Below are 20,360 nucleotides of genomic sequence, written 5' to 3'. Positions count from 1 at the left end.
TGTCACCTAGAATCCTTCCCACTTATGCAAAGGTTTATAGAACAATATTTTTTTTGTCCTTGAAATCCTGTGCCAACTTTGTTTCTGTCACTGTACTTGGTACATAAACATATAAGCAGTAAAAAGAGTTTTCAGCTCATTAAAGGCATCCTTTAAGAACATGCAAAGAAATGGCCTTGGAACCAAGAGTGGAACTATTAGCGAATCTGTTATCAGCATTCTGTTAAGAATTAGGGAGAACAATATACGGCCTTCTTCAGTCATTTTGTAATAGCTACAGAATGATTCATTTGTCACTGAAAGGCAGGATTGATATACCTGCCAGTTTTGTCAATCTTTCAAATTCAAGACATCAAAGCATCTGGATGAGCATTGACTCCCTACAGAGATAGAACAATTTACGTTGAAAGAAACACAAGAGCAAAATAGAATGAACATGAATAAAATAAAGAAGTGAAAAGAAGAGAGGCCCAAGGATACCAAACTTTCCCAACACTCCAAAGAGGAAGGGAAGTCTATCCTAAGACACAATTCAAGATGCTGGCATTGGAATGCACACTGTCCTACATTACATGGGTCTTGTGTACCTAAGAATACCATCTACTAAGAATACCCATTTTGATCTCTGAAATCAAAGGACTGGAAAATACCAGAAGGTCATTCTGGCCTATTATCTGACAAAGAATTGTGACATTTGCACAGGGACGTGTGCAAAAGTAAGTAAATTCACACCCTACACGTTAAATACGGAGACAGATCTGTGTAGCAGCTTGATTTTATACTTCTAAAACATTTGTATTTTCTGCCTCACGATAGACCTTCATACAACCTGAACCCTGCAAAGCACCTGACAGAGCCTCGTTTGAACATATCCTACTTCCTCGCACATTCTTTCTTAAGACTGTGGCTAAATGCAGACTCCATCCGTAGGTCCAACCATGGCTAATTGCTCCTCCCAGTTCCCCAGCTGGCTTGACAAAGACTTCTAGAGAACTAAAACAACAGCACACTTTGTGGTAAACAAAGATGTATTCCCTTAATGCAGATTTTGGAATGTTTTCCAGTGTCTGAATCAAGGCCTTTAAAATGATATTGAATTGTGTAGAACACTGTCCAAGCAACTGCAGCTCCTCTCCAGAAGCAATTCGCATCACAAATTGATTGCAGCTTCCCATCCCTCATATGGCTAATCAAATAGCTGTGAACATAGCTTTTCATTCCATATACCGTTACCCCAAGTAAAACGCCTCTCATTTCAACGATGCTTACCACCGAGTCAGGCTTTATTGAAGAAAGCAACTTGGGGAGAGGTCTGTGCTTGACATCAGCTTTGTATATACGGTTGTATAATCCTTTCCCTCATCAAATATGACTCACAGAAAGAGATTAACTAATCAGTCACAAAGCAAGGCTATAATTTTGCAGAGCTTTAGAAGAGTAATACACAGTAACACCTTGACAATTAAGAATGATGAGCTCTAAAATATTACATTGCACTTCAATATCAGGTTGCTTATTAAAATTTTCTCTTTCCAAGTAAACTTTCTAAAGTACTTCGGTTTCAGATAGCAGCATTAAATGGAGAGACAGGTCTAGTGCAAAGAGCTGTTTGATCCTTCCAACCACATAAGTCATGGGTGGTCCATGAACAAGGAGGGAAACTGGAATAATTCTTGAATATTATCCCTGTTGGGAGTCAGGAGTGCACATTATTACTGCTATTATGCAAAAGAGTTCATGATTTATATAAAACTATTCTTTAATTTCCAACACACAACTCAGCCACATCCTACAACAGCACTTTCTACAAGTACTTCTAACAGAGATTGTTTGGGAAAATGACAGCCTTCAGTCTTTCCATATTTGTATTAGGTCAAAAGGTACTTGCAGTGTGAGTTGATTTAAAACAAGACAATTTAAATCACTGACTTAATCATTAAAGTCACACGGAAAAAGACCAATTTAAATAATTGATTTAAATCATGCTCTTTTTGAAATTCACCATTTTTTAGAGCAAACATGAATCATAATTGGTTATTATAATTGTGTCTGTTGAGCGATGATTACTGAATTCAGGCTCTGTATATGTGTTGATAAATCAGCTTATTAACAAGGTTCTTTGCAGGTCCCTGCAGGTCACTAACAAAAGCAATTAAAATTGGTTTGCAACTAAATAGAGCCTTTATACAACCCAGGATCATAAATAATCCAAAATCTTTAATTATGCAGCCCACATGCCTTTTGAGCTGCATAAATATTATCTGCTTAGGAGATGTGGCAGTTTTCTGTTTGGTTTTTCTGTAACCAATTTAAGTATACTAAGTATACCACAGAGGCTAAATGTCCAGAACTTTCCAAGAGGTTGGCAGTTGTGGAACCAAAAAACCCTCTTTCTCTCAAAGATAGGAAGCAAACATCCCTGCTGTTTGATTGGCAAACCCAGGCCAGTGAGTTTACAAAGTCCATTTGTATTTTAACCATTCAGCTTTGTTTAGCTGTTGCAGCTCTGTTTACTAAATTAACTTTAGGCAGTGGTGGGCAACCTCAGACCCTTAAGCCAAATGCAGTCCTCCAGGCCTCTGCCAGTCATTTGGGACTCTCCCCAAGCCATACAGCTTCTTCAGTCACACTTTTTTTCCCCAGGCCACACCCCTCACGTCTTCCTAGAGTGTTTTCAATAGCTGGAATAGGCCCTTGATGAAATATGTATTCATTGGTCTGCCCACTCTTGTCCCACTGTTGTGTGGTCTCCAAAAAATTGTGCAGCCCTCAGACTGCTAAAACCCTGACACCTTTAGGCTACTGCTACTCCTTGTATCAGATAGCCTTCAAAAAGTATCCTCAAGTTTTTAAAATGGCCTGTTGACCAGAGAAAGTGACTTTTTAAATAGGACCTCAGAAATCCCATTGTGCATGCAGAGCTGTCCATATAAACCTTTTGATCCCAGCTCCAAAAGTTTTAACAAAATTCCACTTTTAGGTTGCCTGATTAATCAAACATCAATGTTTTCTTCATCCAATGATACCCAAGAACAGACAGTTAAGGCTACAGTTCTGTACACAATGTAGCTGGAAGCGCATTCCATTGAACTCAATGGGGCCTATTTCTTAATAGCCATGTGCAATTGCTCTGCTAATTGCTAGAAGAAATCATACGCCAAAACAGTGACCAGAGAAGGAATGACTGCTGGGAGAAGTGCAGAAAAAAAGAAATGTGTGGAGCATCTGCAGTAGCACAAACAGACGCCTTCATCTTCCCCAGCTGCCACAAAACATGTCTCTCCTGTATTGGTTTGTACAGCCACAACAGACACTGTAACTCTCCAATGGTTTGATTTCACCCACAAAGGCACACTCTTCCATTGTGTCTTGAGACAGGTGGACGCCAACAACAAAGGCCCACACTAAAATCTACAAAGAGGCACTTTTATACTGTTACTGTTCAGCTTGTAAGACCTTGTTAGCACTATCTCACTGCTCTTGGATTTTATTATATTATTTGTGGCACCAAATGGTGAACAATAAAACTTGTTATCTGTGTTCAGCACACTCCCCCAAAGACCACTTTCTCATCGCTTCACCAGGACAATAGCAAGTATGCGTTTCTTGCATATTCCTTTCTAAATTGGCTTGACTGCTGTAAACAGGAATAAAAGTGGAACTTCATATCCAAATAAAACCTATTGATGCTGTACATATCGGTGCCTGAGGCATCATTTTTAAAAACAAAAATGATCAAACTTTTTTAAAAAAAAATGGTGATAAATTTCTCTTCACATTTCATGTGTAAATGAGAAAACATTGGTTCAAATCTCTGCTCACTTATGAAGGTCACAGGGTTGTCAGTCCACTATCAGTCTTGGTTTAACATCTCTCTCAAGCTGTTGTTAATGGAGCTAAAATGACACTCTCTGAACTGTGTAATTTCCTAGTGGTAAATCACACTCAGCGTGATCTGTAGATATGTCATGGTTGCTCTTATTTTACTAAACAGTGCCAAAAAGAAGGGAGGGGAAGAAAGAGAGGTAGTGATCCCAACTGCTAAAGACTGGTTTCTTTGAAGCACACCCCATTTGGTACATTTCAAGCAATTGCTCTTCATCAGAGGGAATGATCTTTTCTAAGTTTGATCTGAGCAATTCTTTCATCCTCAAAGCAACTACAGTGCTCTAATATAATAATTTTTAAAAAGGTATCTTTGCATCTGATAGAGAGCAGTTACTCAAATCACACCAGGCACTGCAAACATTTACTGGAAAACTCCCCCCCCAAAAAAAAAAAAAAAAAAAAAAATAAACCAATCTTCAGCACTTTGATATTTGCCACTGTGGGGGAGTTATTCATCTTGGTAAGGTTTCTTTCCCCCTCCCTATTTGCCACCCTTTCTCCTTTCATATGAGTATGTATCTGCTTTGACTTACCCCCTGGTTGCAGTAAATCAGCTAAGATCCCCAAGTGTCATGGCACATCAAACATCATACACAACCTAACTTTGCATGTCTTTCTTTCATCTGAGCATCAAAAAGTCCAAACCCTCAAATATAGTCTTCTCTTCTTTCAAGAGTGCGATCTAAATGTGGTCTGTGTGGTAGGGAATTACTGCTCGATATCTGTGGTCAACTCGTGTAAACTCTGCAAATGAAGGCCACAGAATGAGAGAAAGAGATTGGTAGAGGTAGCCCATAGAGAGGATAACAACCAACCTGTGCCCAGCATCCAGGCCTAGCTCTACCATTAGGCAAAGTGAGCTGTCTGCCTCTGATGACAACCACTGGTAGGGTGGAGAGCAGCAGCAAGATGCTAGGGGGATAGAGCTGTGTATATTCCACATAGCCTGCCCTAAGCCAGCCTGCTGACCTTAGGTGTAGTTGAAGTAAGAATCAGTTGCTGGGATGTCCAAACTATATAAGGCACAGCTGACTAAATTAACAAGTAAATAGGAAAACAATAACTGAAAGATTGAGGGATACATAAGAAAATGGTGGTAATGGTGCACATAATTCCTACCTCACCCACCAATATTGAAAAATAAATTATGGACCACTTTTTTAAATGTGGAGGAGATGTTCATGAAAAATATCTTTCGATCAAACTACATTAAAGAATTTTTCTTCTTGTTTGTTTATCACAAAGCATGTTCTTTTTTAACCCAGATCAACCATGCTGCAGGAAGGGGGATATTCAACCTTTTCCCAGAAGATGCTGTTTGCTGCAGGTAAAAATAATAAAAAAGCTATAGTTGGATAGATCTAGGAAAGACATTCATTATGGGAAAAGGTTAAACACCCTCTCAGACTTCCAACACTTCCTTACCAAGCCTGGTTTAACATTGTTTTAACTCTTGTGTCAAGAGATGAGTCTGAAGTAGGAATGAAGAAGAAAATTTATTCAATTCTCATTCAAAGCCGAAGCAATCAAATCCACATTTTTCAAAATATGAAAACCAAAACACAGACATCTTTCAAAATTCACAGTTCTCTGAATTTTGTGATTCAGTTCTATAATCAAGCAGTGTTTACCATTATGCTGAAATAGGCATAAAAATGACCATACTGGTGAAAATATCATACAAAACTGCACATTATAAGAAAATCATTGCAAAAATGTGCTTTTTTAAAAAAATGATTTTTAAGGCAATTTGCAAACTGTTGCAGAAATGAGGAGAACTGAATTTAAGATTGGAAAAATGAAAAACATACATTTACATATCCCTCCATTCCTGGTCTGAAGGTACGTATGCTACAGTTCTACTGCCAAAGCCAATTTGGCCCTGTTAGTGGCTGGATAAGAAACTCCTGGAAGTTGAACAGAGGCTCCTTGGGAACGGAGTGAGCTGTGAATAAAATAAATAAGAAGCTGAAAATAATGTTGCTATCAGAGGAGAAAGCTATCTTTGGAAGCTTTTTAACAGAAGCATGATTATTGAAGAGCTGAACAGAAATGAATTAAAATATTTGCTGGGTGAATAAAAACGTGGGAGGCTTTGTGCAAAAGCATTAGAGGCAAAGCACTTTAATCTGTAAGATGAAATCACTTTTCAAATGAAGAGATAACAACGGTGGGCCTTTTTAGCCCACCACCACCCCAATCCACTCCAGCAAGCTTCACAACAAGTATGTGAGCCTCCACATAAGGACTGGCTTAGTACATCACATGAACCAGCTAAAAGGATTTTTCTTTGTAGTTGGATTAAACTTTGAGTTGTTACCTTTTCTGCTTGCATGCCCAGGCCCAGGGAGCCTGCCGCCCATGAAGCTGGGGGTGTGGAAGCAAAATAGCTACTGTACAATGTTCTTGGAACCTAACAGGCCACAAGTTTTATTGATTACAGATATAAGTGGGCTTAGGCATTGAGTTTATCCTGGAATGACCAGCTCATCTGCTGGCTGATTAGCATTGGGGTCGATCTTCAGTTAGGATTGCCCTATGACATACATCAAATGGGAACAACCATCAGGATTGCCAGCTTGGGGAGTGCTGTGGCCCTCAGCCCCTGTCTGTGCATCTGGGACTCAGCTACATTCATCACAATAATACATTTTGAATGTGTTATAAACATCCAACACCAGATCGTGCCAGAGAGCAAAAAGGAGTTTATGGTATATGGATTTTTACATAGGGGTTTTTTTTCTTTTGTTGTAATGATTTAATTTCTGACTTATAGTGTTTTTAACCTGTGTCTAGATCCACTCTCAGACAGAAGCACCTCCCCTAGGACCCCTTAAATGGGATATCCCATTTCCTTGGAGGTGGAAAAGCAGTGGCTTACAAACCCACCCCCTCCACCCATGACTAAGTCTCATACCCAATTCCTTGTCCGCCAAAAGTTGTGACAATTGCTATGAAGTAGCAAACAAAAAAACAACACCCCCCCCAAAAAAAAACCCAGACAGGCTCAATTTGTGTGGAGGAAAAATTCCTCCCTGGCCCTGAATACAGCAACTGATACTTCCACACCACAGACCCACACAATTTCCTCTGGGTGGGTCTAAACATGCAAACTAGGGAGGCTGGGTGATCCGAAACCAACTGCACTGCCAGTTGAGGGGGCAACAGGAGTCTCTAGTCAGCTCCACCCCCAGGGGCCCCCACAATTGGTCAAATTTGCAGGTGGGCCTGATTCAAATCCCATGGCTGGTGGGAGAGAACATGATGTCTCCCACTGGCCATTGGGATACTGGACAAGAAGAGCCCCAGCAATGGCAGCGAGCCGTGTGGAGCCGCAGCTGCTGTGTCACATTGAAAGGAGCCTGGGACTTGTCTTCCTCATGGGCTTTTAACAACAGGCACACACACTGACACAAAGCAAGTGAAACTTTGCCCCTTCTTTATCTCCATGCCAGGCTGGTCTTAATTAGATTTCTATTTTCTTTGACTCCATAGAGTTGTTTGGCACAAAGCAGATGAATTATTTTTAAATGACGTTTCTTCAAGGCTGCAATAACACAACCATTGCCTTTCTCTCTGATTTAGATGTTCTCATCTATTTCTTACGCAAGGGAACTGTTCACTTTTTACAAACAATTTCCCTCCTAGCAGTTGCCATCATGCTGACCTATGTGTTGCTTCTTTTGCTTGGGAGAAAAAGTACTGAATTGTAGAAGAAGAGTTTGAGAAAAGAACTCTTCACCTCTGTGAACGTTTCACAAATTCCTTTTTCCAGCAAGACTTGTTACAGACATTTCCCCGTCCTTTGTGAAATCTGTGCTGCGATCACTGGAAGGTATGTATAAATCTCAATTGAAATATTTATTGCGTTTCTCCCCACGCTTCTCTTTGAAATGATTGTTTCATCTCTCCATTTACTTTCTTGGCCTTTCTGCAATTGGGTCCACATGGAGTGGGCATCTGAATCTTTTTGCAGACATTCTGGCTAGCCAGCTCACTTCCTCTATGTGAAACTGGTATCACATGAAGTGTACAATTGGCATAGCTCTACATGTAGGAGCTAAGCCTGCCTTCATTTACAAAATGATTCCTAAGATTTCTGGAGAATTATACTACATAATTATTTCTGCAGTGCAACAGAGACAGTACTGAACCATGGACCCAACTCTACTGAGTTGTTTTCAGATAACCTGTTTACAGAGCATTCATTCTAATCTCCCTGCAGGGAGATTAGACAACAGCTTTAACAGCTATTTGTGGAGTATTCATTCTGTTTGCAATGAGGTTAGCTGATGCTGCATCAAACAACATTATCGCACATTTTCCCCATCACTTTCCTTATCACAGAAAGTCCAATTTGGGGAGGACAGGGTAGTGGGATTACGGCACAAGAACTGCAAACCAGTTTTCATTGCACAACCTTAACTTTACAGTACGTGATTGAACTCCACCAGAAAATGGCAACATTATTGAAACTCTTTTACATTTATTTCCTTGAGCTGCTCATTGCTGCAACCAATCTCCCTACTCCCTAACCCCACAACTCTGCTCCCCTTGTTCCTTGTGGATCTCCTAAATGCCAATGATTTATGTGTGGGCAGAAGGCAGGCTGGAAACGAGGTGGCATAATACCTCGGAAGCTACAATCCCCTTGGGAACGTGCAGAGAGTTCTTCACATCACCTTCAAGTACTTAAAAGTTGCAGATCAAACAATTTTGAAAGAGAGGGGAGGCAGACTGGAATGTGTGGCCACTATTCTATGAAGTTATATGATTCCCTCATGATCTGAAGTCAGAAACTTTGTTCTCTGGTGAGCTGAGATACTCACTGCTTTGACTTCTTGTTCAGTAGTAGGTTTTGAGGAGAGAGAAAAAAATCTGTATCATAACGGTGAAATCCTCTTTTAGATGAAAATGAGAATGACTTGTACCAGCCTTCTTATAAGGACCCTGATATTACACGGTGAGGCAGAAAACCAACTCCAGTAGCCTCACTACTGTGTATTTTATTTTTCTCTTTTATACTAAATTGTGACTGTGAACTTAGAGGCAGTTAGTTAATGCATTCAATAAATCAAAAGATATAATTTACCCCCCTGGATTCTACCATTTAAGGCTGTGGTTTCAGGGTTGAATATTTGATTGCTTCCTCATAAATAGCCTCCACAGAGGTAGCTCAGTTAGCCTGTTGTCCAAATGATAAATAACCTTGTGGCAACTTAACATCTAATAGATTTATTATAGCATACATAAGCTTTTGTGAACCAGAGTCCACTTGGTTTCACAAGATATAAGAAAATTACACATATAAAAATAACGCCTCCCATAGACTATAGGTTCAGCTTGTAAACATGTGTGACATGGTGCACATTGGAACACACACAAAAAAATTAATTTCACTGAAATTAAATGACGAACAAGACCGTGGGGTCACAACAGATAACTTGAAGAAGATTTTGACCCATTGTGTGACAGCTACCAAAAAAAAAGGCAAATTCCATGTGAGGAATCATTAGGAAAGGAATGGAAAATAAAACTGCTGATATCACAGCAGCATTATACAAATCTATATTGCAACCACATTTGGAATACTGTATGCAGTTCTGGTTGGCTCACCTCAGAAAGAATATTGTAGAGTTGGAAAAGGTTTGGGAAAGGCAGCCAAAATGATCAAGGGGATGGAATGACTTCCCTTTGAGGAAAAGTTGCAACAATTAGGACCTTTTAATTTAAAGTCAAGTAAAAGATGACATGATAGAAGTTTATAAAATTATGCACAGCATGGAGAAACAGAGAATAATAGAACATGTGGACATCCAACAAAGCGGAATGTTGGAAGACTTGAGACAGATAAAAGAAAGCACTTATTCATACAGTGCATAGTGAAACTATAGAAGTCGTTCCCACGGGAGACAAGGATGGCCATCAATCTGGATGGCTTTAAAAGAGGATTGGACAAATTCATGGAAGATAAAGCTTTTAGTGGCTGCTAGCTATGCTCTGCTCTGCTTCCCAAGTCAGAGGATGCAAAATGCTTCTGAATACCAACTGCTGGAAACCACAGGAAAGGAGAATGCCCTTCTACTCATGTCCTGCTTGCAGGTTTCTTGCTGGCATCTGGTTGACCACTGTGAGAACAGGATACTGGACCAGACGGGCCATTAGTCTCAACCAGCTGTCTCGTCTTAGGTTCTTATGTAACTTTATTCTCCTCTTTCTTTGGACTGGGAGACATTGCTAAAGGCCTGCATTAACAGGCCTTTATCAAGGAGTTGGTCATAACCTAGTTGCAGTTCAGCAATGTACAGAGAGCCAAAGGTCCTCACATCATCTGCTGTAGCCCTATTTAGTCATTCATTCTCCCTCTCCCTCTCTCTATCACACACATACACAATTGCCATCATGCAAAGCAGAATGTAGGGATGAATTTGTTGGTTGGCCCAATCCCTATTGCTCGTTCCTGCCCCCATTCCTGCAGCCCCTCAAGTGTTGGGGGTTGAATGTCTGCAGGGAGAAGTCCGTTTTGCTCAAGCAGCTCCCCATGTGGTGTAAAACCCCTTAGTGGAGACAGCAACTAAACAGGATGTGTGTTTCCTGGTGCAGAGCTCTGACAGCTGCTCCTCACAATGTCCTCTCCGCTTTCCAGATTTAAGAGATAGCTGCTGTGGGAATTCTAGCGTTGCCAGTTGCCAATGTCCTGGTGAACTTTGGGGAGGTGGGAAGAAGACTGCAGAGGACCAAGATAGTGAAGCAAGACATGTTACTACCCTCCCACATACACTAATGATTTACACGGTTGTTGTATGCATATTATTACCCGGTTAACTATTTCCAGAAATATTAGATGTCCCCACTTCATGCTCATTCCTCTTCTGTGCTACTTATAATACAAACTATTAACAAGTCCTGCTTCTTAAGCTATTTACTGTCAGATTCAGATAAGTGGCAATCATGCTAACTATGAATGCAGGAAAGTAGTACTGTATACACTTGTTGTGCTTGCATAATTTATTCTTTACTAAGAATTTGGGTTTCCTCAGCTCTGGAACTGCAATTTTTGATGTTACATTTATATTCTATTTCCACCAGTAAACATATATCTCTCTCTCTCTCTCTCTATATATATATATATCTCACAGCTTGGCATTTTAAAATACTCAACTTATTGCATTCTTATTGCTCTCTGTAGGAAAAGGTTAAAGATGTGATTCCAGTAATTCCACTTGGGCCGGCTATGCTCACACAGACAACATTAAGTGACATTTAAAAAGCCAAAATTCAGTCTTCTTGCAACTTCCAAGGCGGAAATGCTTTCTCACTGATGATATATTTGTGATGGGAAGATTTTGTTAAACACTGCAAAGATGTCTGTGGTTTTTCATGGAGACTTAATAGCTACCATGGCTGCATAACACACTATTTGAAGGCATATTACTTCCCTCAAAAATAATCCTGGGAACTGTAGCTTGTTAGGGTGCTAAGAATTGTAGCTGTGTGTGAATAGCAATGAAAGTTCTAAACTCCTAATTTGCCTTTTTGAAATGCTTAGCAGTCTGGTTTTTAAAAAAGAAAAGATTTGATTACATATTTTAAGGGGATGAATGGCTGACTAGCATGTGGCATTTTAGGAAGGCATTCCACGTTATTTTAACAGAGGGTGGCAAGCAGAGTACATTCAAAGCAGCCTTAAGAATAGATAACTTGATTTTTTAAAAAATGATTAAGAATATGTTTTCAGCATATTCTTTCCTTGAAAGAACAGCAAGCTAACTAAACAAAGCATTTGTGATAGGTGTCGAACCACAGCATGAAACTAATCAGCAATAAGAACCCTTCAAATACCTCCCAGCAACTTAGATTCACTGAATGAATTCTCTCTCAAACAGCAAATCTGTGTGGTGTTCAAACAATGAGCTAATTTACTATACTGATTTCCCTGTGATTATTATTTATGTACAGCAGAGAATGTTCCACATGAACTCATGGCTCAACATCAAGGACACACTGTTCTAATTTATTACAACCAGAGGGTTGAAGGATATTCCTAAAATGAAATGATGAAAGTTTAGCAGGCATGTGGATCCTGCTGCCTCCAGTTTCTAGGCACTGTGCTGATCTGAGATAAAGCTCAATGCAGTGAGGGGACATGACAGACACAAATGTTTCTGGAAGTCCTGGCTAAGATGGGAAGTAGTTAACTCCTCCCCTTTCTTGAAACACTATTTGCATTCCTTTCAGGGCTGGCTCCAAAGAGTAGTGACGTTGAGTAGTTGCTGACTTGAGCTTTACAAAGGCCCCACTATCCAAACAGCAGCATCATTTCTCACTTCATATGAATCACCCATATAGATCAAATGCAATTCAGAGTACTTTCAGTTTGCACAACCCACCATTTTGTTGCTAATGGTCTGTGCCCCAGGGCCCCCAAAATCCTTTGCTGGCAAATATATGTCCCTGGAATAAACATTGTCAGGTAGTATATCACCATCAAAAATGAGCCTCCCTCCCTTTCAAGCAAGGCTAGTGTCCCATACTGTTCACAAACTGTTCTTCATGAGAATCTGTGTGAAACCCACTTGATATTTCCACACATAAGTAACAGGCTTGCCAGCTATTCCTTTTTTCCCCAGCAATCCCTCTTGTTTTCACATCATGTCCCTTACTCATGAATACAGCTGTCTGTGGAACATAATGGATGGCTCTGAAGTGTTTCAATATGCTACTGCTCCAACTTCCATAGCACAATGTAATGCATATACCAGGGGTTCATCTTGACTCCATTTCAAATGATAGTAGCATTGAATTCAATTCATTATTTTGACCAAAGGATCTTTCTTGATTACCTGGGGCAAATTACTGCCACTTTGTCACAGTTCCCAGACTTTTTCTGGCTCCTATTAGAATAACTGGGTCCTGCCAGGATAATGTCTCTGCCATTCGAACAATGTGATGCTAGCAAGTTCAGATATGCCAGATACTAGGTCCAAGGCTGAAATGGTAATTAGTGACTCAGATTTGTTTTCTATTATATGTTTCTGAATCAGCTACTAATCTATGGGTAGTGGGATGGACTCATGAGATTAAGTATGCATTAAAGTATAACTCATTTGGGCTAGGGAATGAGATTTTTGAGGAGCGTTGTGTCATCAATGAGCACATTAGTACAAAAGCTACTTTATTATGAACACTGGAAAATTGGTGTGGGGTGTTCAAATAAGGCTTTTAAGATGCATGTCTCAAATTCTACATGGGAAATATTGGGGAAATTAAATTAAAGCAATGCAGGTATCTATTGCTGCTATTAACTCTGCAATCTAGGACAAAGGAAGTTCAGCTGCCATTTTCAAAAGCCTGACCTGTGCTTTAAGCAGCACTGCATGGGAGCAATCAGAAGCAACTTCTGCAAGTCACCTCCAAGCTGAGTTATTATTCCAGCCCTGTTATATTCATAACAGAATAGGAAGTGATCAAAATTCCACTGAAATCTAATGACAAAAGTCCTGAACCTTCTCAGATGCAGGCATCCAGCTGTTTTGGTGATGATTCAAGTGTGAGAAGAAGGTTCATGTCTGAAATTTTCAAGCTGAGCAATTTACTCCAGTGTCAATGGGGACAGGTGTTTCTGGTGATGTTCTGAATGATACAGTACTAATGGAGGAAGAAGCAATTCTTAAATGCAGCATAATTATAACTATATTACTAGATTAAGATAGAATATGATCTTTGTGAAATGTTTCACAATGTAAATCTATCCCCTTGGCATTGTAGAGTACTGTACTTTACTGTAGTTATTTTGCAATACCTAGAAAAGGCAGAGAAAGTAATCAATAGGTAGTCATTTTGCAATATATCATTCACACCTAACTGTGCAGATCATAATTATAGCCGTACATTATCTAGCCTGTGCCTAGAGGTCTAAAGAACAAAAACTGACAACAGGCACCACCAACCATGAGAAGAGACTAAAAGATCAATGAAATGACACATAATCTAGAAGTAAATTGCAAGGACTTAGGAAAATTAAAACATGAAGCTGGTGGGGGGAATAAATAGTTTAAAATGTTCTCAGAGTTTTCCATAAGTTCTACTTTCTGAATACATTTTTGGGATAGAACTATATGAGCGAAGCATGGCATTAATTATGTGAAAGCAATGAATGTGCTCATTTAAAAAATGTAAATAGGGAATGAACCAAGCCAGATCAAGGCCATAAGAGTGACTCCTACTACAGTCCCAGAATCCTACCCCAGTTCTGATGTTTGTGGTGGGTAATGTATCAGTAGTAAGGTGTTATTCACTCAAGTATGTAGATCAGGGATGGGGAAATATCTGGTCCTCCAGGTGTTGTTGGACTATATATCTCCCCCGACATCTCTGACCATTGGCTATGCTGATTCTGACTGACAGAGCCCCAGTAGTGTTGGAGGGGAAGAGAGCAATGCTTTATTAATTTGTTTGCCTGTGGGTATGCTTTTTTAACCTTGTTGAACAGCAGCTTTAGCTGGTTTCATTCAAATAAACAGCTTTCAGAGTAATGTGATTTAAAGTACATTGCTGCCTTTATAGTTCTAAACCTTTTCTGAGTCACTTGAACTGACATGGCCTCAGGGGACAAGTGCCTTTCCATTTTCACACATAGCCCAGTGTCTTATTTTCAGTATTTATTGACCTCTTAACTTATTGAACCTCATGTCTAGTCTGTATTAAAACCGAGTGATAGATAGGAAATCTCATGGGATACTTATATTAAGTGTCTCAAAAGTGGCAGCTCTGCCTCTTGTATTTCTTTGCCTGTTAGCTTTTTAAATTCATGAGATCATGGAGCCCAATAAACTAGTACATGAGCAGTACGTGTCTCCATGTGCCCTAAGGCAAAATAGCCTATTAAAGAGGAGTGAGGTGCCATTTTCAGATTATCTTATGAACAATCTTCTGGGGACTGTATTCCAGTAGTGGTTGGTGCTGGAGGCAAAATGCAGAGTTGAACAGAGGAAAAGTGGGCAGAGCAACAAATGCGGCTCTTATGTACCTTCATATAAGGGCACATTCCAGACATGCAAGACCCAGGGATTTCTACACAAACATACATCTCTCTGTCTTCCATCCTGGCAAGTAAGAGGCATCGTTTTTAGTGTTGTACAAACCACCACCCCCTTCCCACAATCTGATTTGGGCCTGATTCAGTGATCTGTTTCCCCCTTGTCTGCCTGCCAACATCTGCCTGCTTGTCTGGGGCTGGTTTCTGCAGTAGCAGGGTAAGTGCCCCAAGTTTTTGATATGATACATTTGCCCCACATGACTTACTGGCATACGCAAGACAAACTGCTGGTAAAGAGAGACACAGAAAACAGCACACAGCTGTCTACTCCTCTCTCCTCCAGCACATCTTCCAGCAATGTGATTGCACAGTGCTGGGTGAGATTCTAGCCCTGGAGTGGAAGCTGGAGCTCCCAGCGAACAAAGTTCTGCTCCTCCTTCCCAGCTCCCCACCTTGGCATTCTTCTTATATGGTGGAGAGCAGAGCAGTGGCGGAGGAAGGGGGTCTGCCCTGGTCGTCATCCCGGGGGGGTGACATTCAGCGCACCGCCCACCTGCAACTCCCAAGCCTACTGTCCTCAAGCCATCGGGGAAGGGGGGAGCTGCACCACTTTGCCGGCAGTCTTCCCCCTTCGTTTTAACAGCTCGGGATGGGATTCCCAAGCCTCCCCCGAATCCCAAGTCGGGAGTCAGGGGAGGCTCGGGAGTCACGGGCAAGTGGTGTGCCATTGCCCTGTGCTCCCGGCTGGGGGAGGCAGGTGACAAAATGCCGGGTGGCACTCACCACGGGGCCTGCACCGCGCCCAAGCCACACGTCTCTTCTGGGAGTGACGTGGTGGCTTCGGTGCCCGAAGGCTCCACACTGTCCCAAACGGTCCAGCCGCCACCTCCCCCTCAGCTGTAGGGCAGCTGACTGGGAGGAGGCACTCAGACTCCTCAGAGGCCCTGCAAAGCATCCTGCTCCAGCTGGCTCCGCCCCTGGCTGCAGGGCGCGTGCACTGCTCTGTGCACCCGAGCAGCTATCCTGCACCTGGGAGGGCACCCTCCATGCCTTGGGAGCACACCCTCCCTGAGCAACGCAGGCATATGCTCCGCCGCTGCCAAAGAGGCTTCTTTCATGTGATTTTGCCGCAAGGGGAAGTCCCTTTATTCTTAAAAGGTAAAGGTAAAGGGACCCCTGACCATTAGGTCCAGTCTTGGCCGACTCTGGGGTTGTGGCGCTCATCTCGCTTTATTGGCCGAGGGAGCCGGCGTACAGCTTACGGGTCACGTGGCCAGCATGATTAAGCCGCTTCTGGCGAACCAGAGCAGTGAATGGAAACGCTGTTTACCTTCCCGCTGAAGTGGTACCTATTTATCTACTTGCACTTTGAAGTGCTTTCAAACTGTTAGGTTGGCAGGAGCTGGGACCGAGCAATGAGAGCTCACCCCATCATGGAAATTCGAACCGCTGACCTTCTAATTGACAAGTCCTAGGCTCTGTGGTTTAACCCGCAGAGCCACCTGCGTCCCTTTAAATCTCATCTTTTTTACCCCTGTTTTATTCCTGTGATTATTTGCTGCTGACATGGTTTCTGTTTTCTCTGTTTTATATTGATTTGTTTTCCTACCGCTTTTTAAAATTGCATTTTAAATGTTATGGTTTTCCTGCTGTTTTCGTTACCGTATGCTGTGCATTAGCCAGAGAACAGTAGTTGTTGTGGAACTAAGAAATACTATACGTAAATCAATTATTCTATTACCTAAGGGAGGGACACTTTTCGCAGGTGGAAGCAGCAGAGAGAACGATACATTATCTTTTCCCTGGCTGCTCTTTTCCACCTTAATCCCGTCTCCACTGTCTCCCTGCCCCCTAGGATTCCAGTATTGAACAATTCGAGTTTTGCCCAGACAAATGGTGGCAGGAAATGGGTTCAAAACCTTCTCCCCTGCCATTTCTCCATGGAAAGGGGAAAGCACATTTTCTCTCAAAGTTGCTTTTGAAACAAACAACAAAATCCCTAAAATTGGCCATAGACTTTGTTACACAAGTTTGCATGTAATGTGCAATTTGCTCCTAATGAAGGTTTTGCAAGTGATCAGCCAGATGGCATCGTTTAAATTGCAGACATCAATATTTACAGATTTGATATCCAGCAAATGTAAACAAGGAACACTGGAGGTTTGTGTAGCAATAAATATTGTATTAATTTCTGTAGCAGCTCCAATGTTTGTTCATACAATTTGCTTCTAATAATATCATCAGCCATGTAAGAAGTGCCAGGATTATAAAAAGATGCTGAAGCTTGCCAGGAAGGGAAAGGGAAAACATTTTCACCCAACCTTTTTGAGCCTCCGACTGCAGACTTATGATCATATAAACTTGCCCTAGAGTTTCATTGTAGGTAGCACCATCAAGATCAGTAAAACTTATTTCTGACTGAACATGAACATAATCAGGCTCTGCATGGGTTTAAAATCTGCTTCCACCTACGTGCAGAATTGGCCATTTCTTCCTGTTCAGTTTACTTATGCCTAATGCAAATATTTTCTTCTTCTCATTAAATTAATATCATAAGTCTCAGGATATGAAGTTTTAACACATTTGCATAAGGATTTTTTTTATCCCTGAAATTAGGTTAGTAAGATCATGTGAGAAATGACATTTGCCTGTCAATCTTCCATGGTGTTTCTTGTAACTGCTCTGTGATGAGGTGAGGTTTATATTAGCAGGCTAATTTCTGGCATTTTTTTCAAATTGCAGCATCTGATCAAGCTGAGAAAGCTTCATTATTAAAGAAAGAAAATAATAAATTTGCTTTATGGTAACTTTCTCCGGTAAACGATCACTATAATAGTGAGGTGATAGATATTCACACATATGCAATTTACTAATAATGTATACATACACATGTGTACATAGAGACTAAGAGAGAGAGAGAGAGAGAGAGAGAGATTCGCACACAATCAACTAACAGCATGAGGGCAGAGTAGGGCCATAGTCCCCGGTCCTGTCCTCCCAACATTGCATCCCTACTAGCCCATTGTCTACATGTTGGGAGAGCCAATGGCCATGCCATGTCCTAGAGGGGAACCTGCTTAGGCTTCTCCTAGGATTTATCAAGTTCAACACAGATAGCAGGTTCTTCTCTATGAATGTTTCTTCACAATATGTAGATAGTGGAAAGTGAAGATATGATCTCCAGCTTATTGGATGATCTCCAAACAATTCGTCCCCAGGTATGGGAAACCTCTGGCCCACCAAATGTTGCTGGACTTCAACTCTTATCATCCCTAACCATTAGGCATGCTTGCTGATGGGAGTTAGAGTCTCACAACATCTGGAAGAAAACAGGTTCACCATCCCTTACCTAAAGAGACATTGACTGGCTATTCTGAATTATTAACCATCTCCCTAACAAAGGAAGAGTTGGCTGGTTGTAACAATATATTATGTACGTATGTACAGTGCCTTCCAGAAGTTGCTGGACTACAACTCCCACAATCCCTGAACAATGGCCATGTGCTGATGGGAATTGGACTCCAGCAACATCTGGAATGCACACTTTGGCTACGCCTAGTGTAGCCAGATAGTTTGCTCTGTATCCACTGTGCTTCCCCCTGCTAGTTTAGGAAGCAATGAACACATGACGTTAGCCACAATCCACATATATCCTGTATCAGTCTTATCATATCTTATTAAATGCTGTGTTTTGATGCAGTTTCCCCCAGACCAGCTTTCATCCAAATTGAGAAAAGAATAACCTTGATGTGGTTTAAGACAGTAATGCATGCACAGCCTTTGTGGCTTTTTCCATCTAACTGACATGGGCTAGAGCACAATGCCTCAATTAATTGGAAAATATTTTTACTCCTCTATATTTATTCCTTTACACAGTTTTGCTCTCACACGTCCCAGATGAATATCTGATCAGGGCACTGTACACCTCACAGCAACAGCTAACATTTCAGCAGAGTGAGCCAACCAACCATATTGCTCTGAGCTATGTGGGTTCTGTTGCTTCTTCTCAAGCTTGAGTCATACACCGATTAGGGAGCAGGCAACTCCCAGTAGCAGCCAAGAACAATACTTGCAGAATGCTTACATTTTCTAGTCAATATATGTGAACTCAGTCTAAGTTTTCTGTATATTTCAATTTGGTGTTTCTCATTCCTTATTGGTTAACCATTTTTCCAGGTTTACTTCGAATGGTATCGCCATAACAAGATGCTCAGCTGGACACATTGGCTGTTGCAGAAGGTCAAGCCACAGTGAGTACTGAAATCTATGTGGGTTCAACCTCATGCATCTTCCCTCACCAAAGGTTGCAACCATGAAGATCGACCGAAGTTCTGAAACAACAAGGCTTCTGGGACAGACAAATGCTCCTCCATCAGAAAACAACAGTGAGCTCTCAATGAACACCTCCGACTGTGCACAAGTCATTGTGCCAGAAGAAATCTTCTTCACCATTGCCGCTCTAGGAGTACTGGAAAACCTGCTGGTGCTCATAGCAGTGGGGAGGAATAAGAATCTGCATTCACCCATGTATATTTTCATTTGCAGCTTAGCTGTTTCAGACATGCTGGGAAGTTTGTACAAGACTCTGGAGAATATCCTCTTCATCATCTTCTGCAAGATGAGATACCTAACATGTCAGGGAGCCTTGGAAAAAACAATGGATGATATTTTAGATTTCATGTTTATTCTATCTTTACTGGGATCCATTTTCAGTCTGTCAGCCATTGCAGCTGATAGATATATAACCATCTTCTACGCACTGCGGTACCATAACATCATGACAATGAAGCGTACTTTAGTGATCTTGGTGGTCATTTGGGCATTCTGTGCTGGCAGTGGCATCGCAGTGGTCATTTTCTCCCATGAAACAGCTACTGTTGTGTCCTTCTCTGTCTTCCTGTGTTTCATGCTCATTTTTATCCTCAGCCTCTATATTCATATGTTCCTGCTTGCACGCTCTCATGCCAAGAAGATTGCTTTGCAGCCTACCAGCTCGGTTCACCAGAGAGCTAACATGAAAGGAGTCATTACTTTAACTGTCTTACTTGGGGTTTTTCTCTGCTGCTGGGCCCCTTTTGTCCTTCATATGCTTCTGATGGCATTTTGCCCACAAAACCCCTATTGCATTTGCTATGGGTCCATTTTTCACGTGAATGGTATACTGATCATGTGCAATGCTGTGATTGACCCCATGATTTATGCATTTCGAAGTCCAGAACTGAGAAGTACATTTAAGAGATTGTTCTGCTGCCGGAAGCCAAGCTGGACTTAACCACTGGAACTTCAAAAACAGCATGCAGAGCAACCAGAGCTGCACTGCCATAGAACCATTTGCTTTGTCTTGTAGTACAGTGGTACCTTGGTATTCAAACAGCTTGACTCCCAAACAAATTGGCTCCTGAACACCACAAACCCGGAAGTGAGTGCAGCCAAT

The 20,360-nt window shown here is 41.3% G+C and overlaps 1 protein-coding gene across 1 annotated transcript; it reads left to right on the top strand.

Annotated features, from left to right (window-relative positions):
* The first annotated feature begins 7,560 nt into the window (after positions 1-7,560).
* MC2R (melanocortin 2 receptor) lies at positions 7,561-20,347 on the top strand. The gene is made up of 2 exons (XM_081875126.1): positions 7,561-7,723; positions 19,103-20,347. The coding sequence occupies exon 2, from the start codon at positions 19,209-19,211 to the stop codon at positions 20,196-20,198; it is 990 nt and encodes a 329-aa protein (XP_081731252.1). The 5' UTR covers positions 7,561-7,723; positions 19,103-19,208; the 3' UTR covers positions 20,199-20,347.
* Positions 20,348-20,360: the final 13 nt, after the last annotated feature.

The sequence above is a fragment of the Podarcis erhardii genome, assembly GCF_964252035.2.
Source record: "Podarcis erhardii genome assembly, chromosome: 8".
Taxonomy (NCBI): domain Eukaryota; kingdom Metazoa; phylum Chordata; class Lepidosauria; order Squamata; family Lacertidae; genus Podarcis; species Podarcis erhardii.
This window is presented reverse-complemented; position numbering and strand designations above follow the sequence as displayed.

What these genes read in the sequence shown, in the direction of transcription:
- MC2R (XM_081875126.1), top strand. Translation starts at nt 19,209, where the DNA reads ATGCATCTTCCCTCACCAAAGGTTGCAACCATGAAGATCGACCGAAGT.